This window comes from Microplitis demolitor, chromosome 7, assembly GCF_026212275.2.
Source record: "Microplitis demolitor isolate Queensland-Clemson2020A chromosome 7, iyMicDemo2.1a, whole genome shotgun sequence".
In the NCBI taxonomy this organism is placed as follows: Eukaryota; Metazoa; Arthropoda; class Insecta; order Hymenoptera; family Braconidae; genus Microplitis; species Microplitis demolitor.
This window is the reverse complement of record NC_068551.1, coordinates 7,396,032-7,411,010: the sequence shown is the minus strand read 5'-3', so window position 1 is coordinate 7,411,010 and position 14,979 is coordinate 7,396,032. Positions and strand designations below refer to the sequence as shown.

The 14,979-nt window shown below is 31.9% G+C and overlaps 1 protein-coding gene across 1 annotated transcript; it reads left to right on the top strand.

The window, feature by feature from the left end:
• Nucleotides 1-5,472: 5,472 nt before the first annotated feature.
• LOC103573876 (outer dynein arm-docking complex subunit 4) lies at nucleotides 5,473-8,700 on the top strand. Its single transcript, XM_008553133.2, has 4 exons — nucleotides 5,473-5,680; nucleotides 6,157-6,451; nucleotides 6,508-6,789; nucleotides 8,299-8,700. The coding sequence occupies exons 1-4, from the start codon at nucleotides 5,516-5,518 to the stop codon at nucleotides 8,445-8,447; spliced, it is 891 nt and encodes a 296-aa protein (XP_008551355.2). The 5' UTR covers nucleotides 5,473-5,515; the 3' UTR covers nucleotides 8,448-8,700.
• The last annotated feature ends 6,279 nt before the right edge of the window (nucleotides 8,701-14,979 follow it).

Below are 14,979 nucleotides of genomic sequence, written 5' to 3'. Positions count from 1 at the left end.
ATTGTGGTTTACTTTTAATTGGTCTGATTAAAAAATTTTCGGAATTTAAATTTGAAATTAATTTTTTTTTTCGGTGTTAAAGTAATCTGAAAGTTGAACCGAGACCATTTAGACTACGCCCCGAGTGCTCTTTTAGTTGAGCTATCTGAGCATATGCGTTAGTCCATTCAATGTATCTGTGTACGAAACATTAAATGATTAAGCACGGTAAATCAATATTCTGAAAAATTTATTAATTAGCTTCTTTACAATGGCTGTACCAAAAGTTTAAATTCCTGCCCTGTTTAAAGAGAAGGAACTCGTTCTTTAATTTTATAAGAAAACAAATGATAAAAGAGTGCGTGCGCCATTCTTCCCACAAGACAGAGGCAAAAAATTAAACTTTCAGGTGCACATCTAGTGAAAAATCGTATACACACCACAGAGAAAAATAGGAAATCTCAATCCGAGTGTTTACCAACTTTGCCTTCCAATTATACACTCCAATTATACACTCGGCTTGGAATGACCTACTTTCTTCCTTTGATGTGTAACATACTATTAAGATAAAATAAAATAATAGTCGAATTTTAGTACATTTCTTAGAAGTGCCATTTTGCCTCAAATTTCTTTTTCAAATTTATTTACTTATGATTTTTTTTAATTTGATTAATGTACAGCACTATTGATATTAATAAAGATTGTATAAAAAAATTAGCAACTACATTTACGCATCATTGATGGTAATCCGATAGTGTATTGATTACTCCACAAGGATCTATTGTGTCTCAGCCTAGTGGCATTGCTATTTCTTCAATGTAGTATCGGACTCAAGCCTACACTGATCTAGTCTATCCCGCTATACAGACATGTAAACTACGCAAAGATTTTTGTACTATACAGTATAGTAGATAACGCCATACTTATAGTACTTGCTGCAATACTATAATAAGAGTATGGCGATAAGCGCCATACATTTCTTTCCGTGTTCCTAATTTTGCCCGCAAAAATGATTTTTTTTTATGGTAACTGAAAATTTTTTCTATTTACTTTGAATATAATGCGAATAAAAAAGATTTAGAGTATATGAGTCCTCAAAAACTTAGTATTTCCTTAAGTACCCCACATTGCGCCTCCCGACCCTATATATATTCAGCGACGATACTTTAGAATTAGATTGCAATAAACACTGCCTAAGTCGCCAAATACCAAAGAGTGAAACGTTGTGAGTGATAATGAGAAGAGAAGAGATGGAAAAAAGTATTTGTGGGGTGAGAGGCGTTTCATCTAAGTATACGATAGCTGAGACTCCTCAGTTAGGTGTGTTTATCGTATTATATGCCCTACTTAAGACGTCGTGTTGGAAGTTACATGTTGGAAATGTTATACATAGAAACAGGTAGAGGGACGAGGTACTGCGAGAGGCATGCGTTGTAAATGCCATCTCGCGGAGCGAAGCTGAACCACACACACACACACACACACACACACATATGTATATATATATATATATTTCATTAAATCTTGTAAATGAATTAAGTATAACCTTAAATTAATTTGATTCATTTTGAGAATCAACTCATAAGCATTATTTCAAATCTGTTTCTATTGTCATCCCAACAAGATATTGGACTTCGAGTATCGTCGGTTCTTCCACTTTCCTGCACGCATGCGCAGTTCATGAATGTTTGGTGGTGGGGGTAATTTCCGAGGTCAATTTTCTTACTGGGACCACAGTACATTATCATCCGCTGAGTGATTCAACAGATCGTTGTTGTGACGATACGGTATCGCTACTATAGTAATACAACCTAATGATTAGTGGATCCTGACTGTCACGATTCGATGTGAAAAATCAATATTTCGTTAAGCGAGTATCATGGTAGTAACGATATCGTTTCGTAATGGTCGTGAGAATTTTTTTTTTTTTTTCGTGTAGAACCCAATAGATTCTGATGAATTTCCATAGAGATTTTATAAAAAAGAATGAGTTCTATGAGAAGTGCTATAGTTAAGTATATGGCCTTATGCATACATCTGTAAGAGTCTACTGGATTTTTCAAGCAGAACTACTTATACTCCGGTTTCCATCAGAAATTTTTCATTCTAATAATCACTGCCCATTAACTATTTTCTCCGTAATTTTTTATCGTTTGAAAACGGTTTGGATAAAGTATTATAATTGTAGAATAACGATTCTAAAACGCTTTTTAAAAAGTTAAGTTTCAAGTAAATAATCATTACAAAATTGTTTGATTTCGGTTTTATTTTGATCTAAAAACCGTTTATTTTTCGCACATTACAACCGTTAATAAACTGTGTTTTTATAGTTAAAAAACTGTCAGCAAATAGTAAGAGTAATTAAACTGTTGATGAACCGTTTTTTACTCCTAAGAGGGTGAGAATGATCTTGCCGTATATTTATCGGAACGTGGCATTCGCAACAACGCGGAAGATTGACTACGACAAATTGATATTATGCTCTTCGACAAAACCACTCGAGACATGTATGTCATTGAGTTTTCAGCACCTGCTGAATATAACATCACGGGTAATGAAGAGTACAAACACCAGATGTATCAGGATCTCCTGTTTGAAATTGAAAAACTTTACCCTGGCTGCCGTGTTAAACTATTCGTACTTACTGTTGGCGTCCTTGAAGGGATAAAAAAATCTTTTGTATTTGTATTAGTTAAAATACCAACTTCCTCATCACAAATTAAATTTCTGGTATCACGGATCCATAAGGCTGTTATCCTCGAATCCCTTTATCTACTTAAGCAACGGAGCTTGGCCTGCTGTGCATGCTTACCATCTTGTCAATGGAGCAACGCAGCAGTAACGAATGGCGTTCAGAAGTGGCCTTCGGTAGAGTTGGACTACTAGGGACCCTGATAAGAAAATACGATTTGTGACGATTAAAAATTCAATCAGCATTAATCATCATGGTTTTTCACATTTAATCGTCTATTGACGATTAGAGACAACTAAAAACGATTAATGACAATTAAAATTTCAAATCGTTTTTAATCTTCATGTAGAACCAGAAAGACGATTCATGACAATTAAAAATGAAAAAAGCGAATGAAGATTTCAATCAATTTTAATCATTTTAAATTATATTCGTTTTAGTTAAGGTGCTTTTATCATAACATTCAATTCATCGATCATCAATCAACTCATCTGCAAAAATAAACGTGAAATCAGTATTTAATTGGTTATTTTCAATTTTCAAAAACTAAGCTTTAAAATATTGTTTATTTTTTTTTTTTTTTTTTTTTTTTTTTGTTGAGTAACTAATTTCCACAATCCGTTTTATAAATTTTATTCACATGTTAAGAATAATGTTTTTTTTTCTTTTCTTCCATTGTTAATAATTTTTTTATGGCCACTATTTTTGAATGATTTGAAAACAACTTAAGATTGCATGACATTGTGTATTCTACGTCAATGACAATAATCAGAAGTATTCTCTATCTCTACAATACGAAAAGTCTAAAGATTACAGGTCACGCGAAGATTGGCCTCCTTCAACCTTCTATATGTAACTATTCTTTTATCGATTAGTAATTAGAAACTGCTAGTGGGTTGAACTGTTATTGTGCTCAGGATTACATAGCATATAGGACATAAGAACTTTTTTTAAAATTAAAACATTGATAGTGGATGTGATTAACTCTTTTTTTTTTTGGTAACAGTTATATTAAATAATTTATAGTACATTGTCATCGTAGATGTTATTTTTCCTTTAGTATTTTAATAAGTAAATAATTATGTTGAAATGTTAGTTATGCAAATAGTTTGAAACATATATTTTTAAAAGCTACAAATCCACTGCTTTTATGTGAAGGCAATTGTACTAAAAGTGATTAGTGAATAGGTAAACGATATTATATGTAGCTACATAGTATATAATAACAAAGCATCTTCGACAAACCTGAGCTTGCGCGCTCTTGTCATAGCAGATATCTTCACGTCTGGTTTACTTCTATTAAGTTAGTTGAAGCTGCACTGTGACTTGAAAATCATCTCGCACTATGTTAAAACGGTAAGTCTAATAAATCACTGTTCCCATAGTTTCTAAACGATTCTTCATCTTCCCGTAAATATACAGATTACTTGAATAATTCTTATATTTCATTTCATTGAAATAAGTTTCAATGAGTAAGTGCATCGATTGATAAAATAGTTGTGGACACGTGTATTGCAAAGGAATCAAAACATATAGTTAGGGTGACAAATTATTGATATCCAAAAATTAATTTAAGTAGGAGTTCAATTGTTTTCTTAACTACCGCATCATTATACAAAGTGAGCTTGACAAGATTTATAAATATTATATTAAAAAAAATCAACGTAAAGGTAATTGCACTATTGTTTATTACTGTAAAAGTTTTGCATATACATATATATATATATATATATAAACTGAATTATGCTAACAATCACAATTGATATATATTCTTATAGCACAAAATGAAACCGAATCTTAAGAATAAAAATGGTAAAAAAAACAAGCGAAGTGCTGCACAAATTGAAACGAAAGTACGTGTAGATGAAGCAATAGGTCATTTGAAGAACAAGCATTACAATAAGGCTCTATTATTATTTGATAAAGTAAGTGAACATAATTTTATTATTATGAAATTGAAAATAATACCAAAATTATTTTACGGGATATCTATATAATTGATTTAAAACTGAACCGTTAAGTTAATAATAAAAAAGTATGTAAAGTAAAACTTTAATGATGACAATTGAGACGATCAACAAGTACTTAGAAGATCGTATCAGCGTGATAAGGACGTCAATGCGCAAATGACCCTTATGAAGGCAACAGGTGATATCGTGCATGATTTTTATTCCTCACGTGGCACGAATGCTTGATGTGTACGCACATGAAGGTGAAGCATTTTGGAACAGGAAGATGACGCCATCGGCGTTGCTGAATGTAGCGTATTGTTGACTGTTGCTAGGACGACCAGCCACCTTCTAAAGGTGTCGATATCCACACGTTTGTCTAAAACTAAAATAACCGATATCGCTGAAAACTCGGTCAATTTAACGTTACAACATAAAGTGATACAGATTTAGTGGGTTTTGCAAGCTATTTGAGTTTACATTTAAGAAAATGGGTCAGTCAAGTGATGACCATTTAATCATCCAAGTATCAAATATTTTAAAGCCAACTTTGCAAGACAATGATTTTCTCCAAAGCTTCGTACGGATTGGATTAGATGAAAATTCAACAGATATCAAGAAGAAATCAAACATTACTGAACAAATAAGAAAAGAAAGTAAAGAATATATGAGTGGGACTCGATCCGGTGGATCAGACTTTCAAGATTCGATTATCAATAGAAAAAAAAGTGATGAAGGTAAAAAAGATTTTAGACCAAGTCGCCAATTCCACAAAGGTTCCGTTGAGTATGAAATTAATAAGCAGAAGAGTAAAAAAGTGCGTCGACGAAAAACAAGCATTGCCCGTAGACAAGAAGAAGTATACACAGATAAAGATCGTGCTGCGGCAGTTAATATGGGTACTCGTGATATTATTCAATCATTAAAAATAAAACGACGACAAGATCGTAGTAAGATGATGCAAATACCGGAAGAAGCTGAACCTAGTGCTATGCTTGCACTTGGTACTCGTGAAATGCGATCAGGCGATCTCAATGTTGCCATTAGCTGCATAAATAAGGTTTCATGTTCTTTAATTATGTTTTGTTTCGATATTAAGTCTCAACTTTTTTTTTTTTTTTTTTAATCGGTATTTTGTTTAGATGTATCATTAAATCAGAAAACGAATCATCGGGTTGACATGCAATCTGGGTAATTTGTTGTGAGGCATATATATATATATACGTAGGGTATTCACCAATATCCAGTATTATTTTAGAAAAGATGAACTATTTCGATAATCTATCACGATTTATGATGTCTCGAAATAACACGGTACCGCTTGACTCCAGCACGATTAAGGGGAAAGGGAGAAATGGGTCTTTATCGTTATTAGGTTTATATGAAAGAAAACGTTTTAAAACATATACCGAAATAATCTAAAAATATAACACCATTTTTTAATAATATCAGAAAACTTGATAATTTTCTCTGTTCCATACAATTAAGCTAATTGAAAGTTTCATTTATTTAATTCTAATTTATATTAATTTACAGGCATTAGAACTCAGCCCGAATGATAAGAATGCATTATTGGCAAGAAGTAAATGTTATTTATTGCTTGGGGAGCCACAAAAAGCTCTGGATGATGCTGAAGCAGCACTTAATAAAAAAATTAAGGATTCAAATAATGCACGAGCAATTTATTACAAAGCTGAAGCGTTGTATCATCTTGGGGACTTTGAGCTGAGTCTTGTTTTTTACTATCGAGGTATGAAAGTCCGGCCTGAGTTCGACCAATTTCGATTAGGTGTACAAAAAGCCAAGGAAGCTATTCAAAACATTCTGGGTGGTCAGTTCAAAATTATAATATTTTTAAAACTAATTTTCATAAATACTTTATTATAGACAAAAATGCACCAATAAAAGTCAATTCTCAAACTGGAATAGAAAAGAGTAAAAAATCGAGATCTGAGAGGACATCAATAAAGACTATGAAAATTGAGAAAAAGAGTCATATTCAATCATGCGAGGGTGAAAAAAAAAATCAATGTCAAAAACAATTATTGACAGACCCTATTAACCAACAAAATTCGTTTCTTCCCAAAAAACGTGGAAATAGTAATATAAATCTTCTTGGTCAACTCAATGTCGACAAGAAATATCTTCAAGAATTAATAAAAAGGCCAGGTATAGTCGGAGATATAATTAATAGCTAGTTTATAGTAGATTCCATAGAAGTCTAACTACTGCATTTATCCTCATGATGGAATTTTCAAAAAACTGTGCCACAGTCTATTACCATTCGTCGAGTAGGTTCCGCACGTAAAAAAAAGGTGTAGTTGAATTTACCACAATTGTGGGTAGATATACTACACTGACTAGTAATATATAGGATGACTACACATTTAGTAATGACTACTAGCCCATTGTGCTACACAAACTCTAGTAACATCTACTACTGTCATTGATTAAAACAACTCCTTGGTAAATGACAGCTGTGGTTCTTACTACTCCACATCATACTTTCAAATTCTTTATCCTTAATTTATTTTCCAAATATATGTTAATCGATATTTATTATTTTCATAGTATTTAAAAAGTTTTAATAATTCAAAAATTTATATCATATTGTTCGCACAAAGAGCTTTTAAATATATTAAAATGGATTTATAAGTAATAAGTTCGAAATGTCACACGCACAAAATTTTTAAAGTATTTTTTTTTTCTATACGTTATGATATTTATTTTTCATTTGGAATTATCTTTATGACAAATTAATTCTTATATTACTAGCATACCCGGGAAAAAAAATGTATATAATAAGATATAATCATATATAATTATATATGATTAACGATTCAATGATATGAAATTTTACATAATTATATACAATAATATCTAAATATGTATAATTTTTTCCCCGGGCTAAAATTATACACTGTAAATTACCGTAATCCGATAGTGTATGCTAAATGATAGGTTTTACGGTAACTCTACTGTAATTAACAGTAAAGATATTACTTTAAATCAAAAACAAGAACTATTCTAATGATGATGGCACAAGTAGTTACCGTATTTTGATCGTAGTTCTACCGTAAATTAACTGTATCCGTACAGTCATGCTACGATAAGACTGCGATATAATTACGGCAGGAGTACGGTACGATTACGGTAGCATTACGGTATGATTATAGTATATTACACTAGTACCGTTATCGACTGTAATTTACCGTAATATTGGGTTCGCCAGGGAAATTCAATACTTTTTGAATTAAATTATAGTACAGTCGAGTCGCGTTATAAGTCCCGCTTGTATCTTTTTTTTTTAACCAGTGTTAATATGAGAGAGACACTAAGAGGGCTTATAACGCGACTCGACTGTAATTAAGGTGAGAGGAACAATTCGGAGTTGAAAGTAAATATTGCTTAATTTAAATAAATATAATGATATAGTGGTCATGAGAAATTCCACTGGATTAAGTAAATGATCCTACTTGATTTATAACAAAAATTTAATCACACCCACGAGGAGTTTCACAATTTAATGTGTTATGCATTTAGAGTTTTTAAAAAATATTTTTTGTTTGTATGTATTTGAATGGTTTATTTTTTTGGCAATAATATATTACATTTAAAATTTTGAACCGCTTACTTTATATGGTCTTTGAAAAAAAAAAAAATTATGTTAAATTTCAGATATTAAGACTTCCAATCAACAACCTGCTCAAAATATATTGAAGTTGGCGGAAGAAGGAATATTTTTTTTAATAAATCGACAAGAATTTTGGCGTCAACAAAAAACAGCTACTCAATTAATGACGGATAATAAGATGCATAGATTATAACATGTTGCAAAAGTTTATTTTAATTGATATCATATTGAATTTCCGTTACACATTGTTCATATGAGACGGCTTAGATGTTCTAGCTAAAGAATTGCTTTCTCACTATGCTTATTTAAAATAGAATTCATTTACCTCATGTACAGTATTGAAGAATATAGTAAGTTTTGTATATTTAGGGTGGCCACAAAGAAATGATTTCCAAATTCCCTGATATTTTCCGGTTTTCCAGTTAAGTTTTTCACATTTTTGCCTGATTTAGAAATTTTATTTACATCATTTAGATATTCAAAGTTTATATTATATTTTCATTTACAATAATTAAATCATGCGAGAAACCATGAAAAATGGCAATGAAATAAATTAACATTGCCTATTTTTGATTACTCAATGTTAAAAATGTATAAGTTAAAATATTTAATAAGGAATTTTATGATTCAAATAAATTCAAAATACACTGGTTACAAAAATTAAGGGATAAAAAAAAAATTTCAAATTTTTTTGTAATTTTTAAGAGATTGTAACTCGAAGGAAAACGGTCGTATGACAAAAACAAAAAAGGGATATAGTAGCTTCAAGTGTCTAGTTTTCTGATTTGGTAAATTTCTTTTTCGATAGTTGTCTTAGGATTACTCCAGAACTACAGCTGTCGCAATTTAATTCCCGGATACTTTTCGAAATTCCCTGATATTTCCATGATATTTCCCGGTTGCATTAAATTCCCTGATAATTCCTGGTTTGTAGCCACCCTGATATTGCATACCTCAAATGTTAAAACTTAGTTATAATATGATACTATCATAATTATATGAAATGAAAACTAATTTTACAACTTTATGTAGAACTATAACGCGCTACACTGAGAAAATAAAATAATTTGTTCAAAATATCCGTTAGAATTATTTATTTCATTATTATCAATGTTTAATTTCTTGAGAAAAGAGCATCAAATTTATTTTTGTTATTATATGCATTTGATACTATTGTATGGGTAAGCAAAAGAATTGCTTTACTTGAATTAAATAAAAGAATTATTTCAATCAATTCAACGAATTCAAGAAACCAAATTATATATGCTCGAAAATTATCAAGACTATGTTCTCCCTCGAAGTTTTGGAATTGCTATGAAATTATGGTAGAATTCCAGTGAGATTATAGTAAAAACATTGTGAGACTATGATAAAATTACGGTAAAATTACAATAATTTTGTGCCATTCGGTGCCTGTAGTTTTATGGTTATCTCACAGTGATTCGATAGTGGTTTCACAGCAAATTCACAGTGAATTTACAGTGAACTTATAGTAAATTCACAGTAAATTTACAGTGAATATAGACGGAGAAATAAATGTATTAAATTTTACTAAAAAATATGAAAATAATTTTACTATTCCGTTCCGTAAATTTTACTATATTAGAATGGAAATAAATAAAATTAAATTTGTAATAACTTATAAATTTTTATTATCAGTGCTATTATTTTGATTATTATTGTTATTTATGTCATCTGTATTGGTGTTCGTGTCGATTCTTATTTTTAAAAAATCTTTTGTTTTAACCGAGATTCGAACCGTAATCTCCCGCGTGCGAGTCCTTTCCTATGTCTAATGGCCCGATGTCTCCTTTGAACAAAAGTTTCTGAACTTGTAATACATATTGGTATATGCTATCCCTACCAACTTTTAATTTGATCTACCCATAGTAAAATTTAATATACAGATAATATAATCGTGTTAGCAAAAACTACATTACATATAATAATTATTTTTATATTTTTTTTATATCGATTAATGCCATTAAAAATTCGAATTTTGATTTTGAAATTGGTTTAATGATAGATGTACCCTTTCAGATCGACATCAAACTAGAGTTGAATCATGGAGAAAATACTAATAATTTAGTATTAAACAATCATCGAGTCACAGTGCTTATACTACTAGATCACCATGGGATCACGGTAAAATCATGGTAAAACCACTATAATGGACTGACTGTGAAACCATTATAAAGCCACAGTGTTGTCACTGTTGGATTATCTCTCTTATATTATATACTCTCGGACTATAAAAGTCATTCAAAAACTTCGGTTAAATACGTATCCCTCGGTATCGTTTGGTGCAGCATAGAGACGATCCCAACTTTTATTCAAGTCCAAGTGTCAAGACAAATTAAAATTCAGCGAAAGATATTTGTATAACATTCGAAATTATATTCAAAATAAGACAAATAATAGTAGCCTAGAAGCTTCCGCACTACTCAGAGTCTCTATATCCAGAACTGAAAGCCACTGAGTGTCTAGATACATTGTTTAGCCAACAACCGATTGCAGCAGATTGTTGCAGTGTAAATTCAATAATCAATAAACAACAAGAAATTAACAGCATTTGTAAGTTCTGGTATTTAAGTATTTTAATTTTACAAATCATTCAAGTTTCCTAACTCCTGTCCATGCTCAGCACCAAATATCGTGGTCCTGTCGAGACCTATACAGTCTGTCAGGACGTAATACCACCCCCTATGAAAATCGACGGTTTTCGAAAAATCACTAGACTAAATTTTCAATTATAACTAATATATCAATTCCTATAAAATATTACAGATAATAACTATACAGTACCGACGATGCGCGCATATTCATTGAGTATACTACTACTTAGCTACCACGTTCAGATTATGGGCCATTTTGGACCTCTTCTGAGTAAATTAGCACAGAAAAAAATACATTTAATTATCTCACTACCGTTACTTGTTTAAATTTTACTCTCAACGCACCAAAAGAAGTATCCTTTTCGAAAAAGTTGATAACCAGATGTCGTATCGTTTTACGTCACTTCTGTGACTATTTTCTTTTTTTTTAATTGTTCTAGTGTATAGCCGCTTGTACGGCCTTTTACACTTTTTGCCTTGATATCGCAACTGCTTCCTCTTCTCTGCTTTCATTGTGCGGCTGTGGCCCGACTTATGCTTATACTGTACTGTACCATTACGGTGATACCCTACTCCCCACCTTGGCTGTGGGATTATAGAGGCAAGGGAAATCACAGAGAAAACCATTGCCAGTACAGTTCGGTTTGGGTGAGGCTCTAGTGATCGAGAAAATTCCCATTTTACCGACCACTAGATCTTCATTCCGCACCTAACGGTCAGAGACCTCCGTTCGAGCTTAACGCATGGCTAAGCGATCACCCACCCAAGTAGCAATCCTGCTCGATGCTGCTTAACTTAGGTGATCGCCCGAGCCACACGAGAACCAACCGGTTGCCTCTGCGGTCTCACTTCTGTGCCTATTTTATTCGGTTTTCGATTGGTCGACTCAGATAGTGGCGAGATTTTTGAAAGAATGACGGCAAGCGAAGCGAGCATGTTATGTCTAGTAACTTTAAAAACGCAAGACTAACACGATTAGTTTTTATATGTCAATGTAATATCTATTAAAAAATTTTTGTAATCAATGTCGTGACCAACAACTTGGATAGAAGTTGTTAAATGGATAGTAGGAAAGGTAGACTAATATTATGAACTCTGTATTAAAAGTGTTCATAATATTCTTAAAAAACAGTGGGCTTCGTATAAATAACCTAAATTAATATTTACTATCGTTAGATTCGGTAGGGGAGACGTACTGCAATTGGAACAAAAAAATTTCTTTTTATTGTTACTTTTTTATTCTTTATAATTTTGAATTCGACAACTGCCAAAAAGCTACTCTATAGTGTTTTTTTATAACACCGATTGAGTTAAATAATTAAAAATTAATTTATTTGGTTGAAAACAGAGATCAAGATGACAGTGCGCGAGGACTACAATTGTAACGCAGTACAGTCGTGATTGTAACACAAAATGAAAATGTAATTTATATTAAAGTACTTTTATTATTCATTTTCAAGACTGGGTGTCTTCTTAGGAAGACAAGGAGATTAACCACGCCCCCTCTTAACTAATGTGGTATGTCCGACCAATACATGGAATTAGAGCTATGGGCAAATCAATTCCAAGCCAGCATGAAGGAACCGAATGCTTAGAATTTGATAGGAACGGACTCATAGTAGCTGATGATTCGGCATCCATACGCAAAAGAATCTTTGATCTGATAATTGATCCTAGGGTACTGTCAATGAGTTTAAACTCAATATTCCACTATAATCATATTATGGTAGAAGATAGGGATGTACAAAATACGTGTATGTCCAAAAGGGCGAGGCAACGGTCTCCTGTAAAAATGAGGAAGACTTCACGGAGAGAAAAATATCGCCAGATTAAATATACGTATCGCTATTCTGGCTATACGCTGTATAGTCATCTTACTTAAGAACGGTTTTCAGTTAATTTTGTCCCAGCTTTTCTCTGAAATAAAAGCTCTAAACGCAAAATAAAGACACAAACCCGATGCTTTACTCTATGAACTAGCGAAGTGCACTTGAATTTTTTGATAACTTTCATTTGTTTACGAGAAAAGCTTGGACGAAGTTCCTATTTAATGTACAAGTACAACAGAGATAGTACCGTTTATCCAGTTGAGTGCGAATAGAGAAACAAATGAAAACGCGTCTTAACACGATACGCCGCATAGCCAATTCAGCTATACAGAGTATCCTTACAGTGACGATCCGTATCCTTGTTTTAGGCATTTCATGAATCGCTGACATGGCTATTGCGCAAACTCTGTATTTAGGTATCCGACAACCGAGAACGATGATACGTATAGCCAATTCAGCTATACAGATCCTCACACTGGCGATAGAGATACCTATATCAACGAAACTACATATCGTTACAAAGGCTATTCGTCGTATTGTTAAATTAAATAAACGAATACTTATCCTAACCTAAATACGTATCTTTATTTTAACGATACTATAGATTATTAAATTAATATGAAAGTATTCCTAAATTAAGTATACAAATCGTTATTCTGACGATCGGCATTTGAGGATACATTGGATAGTCATTCTGGCGATATTTTTCTCTCCGTGTTCGGTCTCATTACGTTAATCAATTATTCATTTTCAAACCTGTACTGCTCTAAACTTTGATTCGACATTAAAAATGAAAAATTAGAGCGCTTGAAGGCTTGGAAAATAGAAAATTCATCAGGGACTGGTAACAAGTGGATAGCTTGTTCGAAACTCAATGATAACAAATGGAAGAAACCCTTTTTAGAGTATGAGGAGAAGTTGTGTCTCACCACTTATCCAAGAGGAACCTGTTGACCAGCGCAGGGAGACTGGTACCACGGGGGGCCTTTCTAAGCCCACTTCAACCAGAGTTTCTTTATTTTCTGAGATGGCATTAGTGTTTGGCCCAAGAAAGATATGAACTTGTGGTGGCTGAGGTTAGATACCACACGCAATGAGGATTTTTGATCATACCTCCGGTTAATGACCACCTTAGTCGTCAATCAATTATTTTTTTTTCGCTAAGAGTGCCGTTTGGGTCGGAAAATGGGGATAACCTCGCACCGCGTGTATGCCCAAAAGGGCGTGGAAACGGCTTCCGGTAAAACGGAGGTGGACTTCGGTTCCGTTACATTAATAAATTAATTATTCTTTTTCAATAAGTACAATTGTACTTACTAAACTCATAATATCCAGTTTTCGACACATATTTTAATCCTTACATCATGATATTAAAAACAAAACTGTTATTCAAAAAGTTGTGAGGCATGAAAAAAAAATTTTTCACGCGTATTTCAAGAAACTTTAAACATTTGAGTATCGGAACAAGATTAAAAGCTAAAACTCTTGCCCATCTCATAAATTAATGTTTTCAATGAGTTACAAGAAAAAAATAATGATTTTCATCCCGTTGTTAGTTATTTGTTAAGTGTTATAATTACCTTTTGTTCCAGTTGCAGCATCTCTCCCCTACTTAGGGTAAATTTGTCAAGTTTTGAGAAGAAATGAAACATTATAATTTGTAACAAACATCAGTGTATTATTCACTATAAAAATGTATTCTACAAGCCATAGAAGTATTTTAAATTTTATATGTAGTGGAATGAAGGAAGATTTTATTTATTAATTTATTTTTTTCTTATGAAAATAATGAAACTTACAACTATGTCAAACTAAGTTAAAATACACACCTTAATAATTTTTATATAATTTTAAGAGTCATTTATGAACGAAATTAACAAAAGAACTATACATTTAAGTTAATAATTTAAGAATATAAAACATTTAAAAATACTGGAAGAACTGAGTAATTAAAATTCATGTATAATAAATAATTAGCAATATTAATTCTTGTCTAAAATTCATTATATCAGACTATTTTTATGAATAATCTATTCGCATGATTACAAAATGCGATATAAATTAGTAAAAATATTAACCATGATTAAAATAAAAGATTCATCCATAAGTTTACGTTTGCCCTTTTTTATGAAATTACATTAAGGTTCAAAGTGCAAACATAAATATTGTGAGACTGGAACTAAGTTAAATCCATGGATATCATAGTTGATGACGCATTTTACTAATTTATAATAGAAATTTTATTGTAGTTTTTGATTACTAAAGAATTTGTTTTTTCATT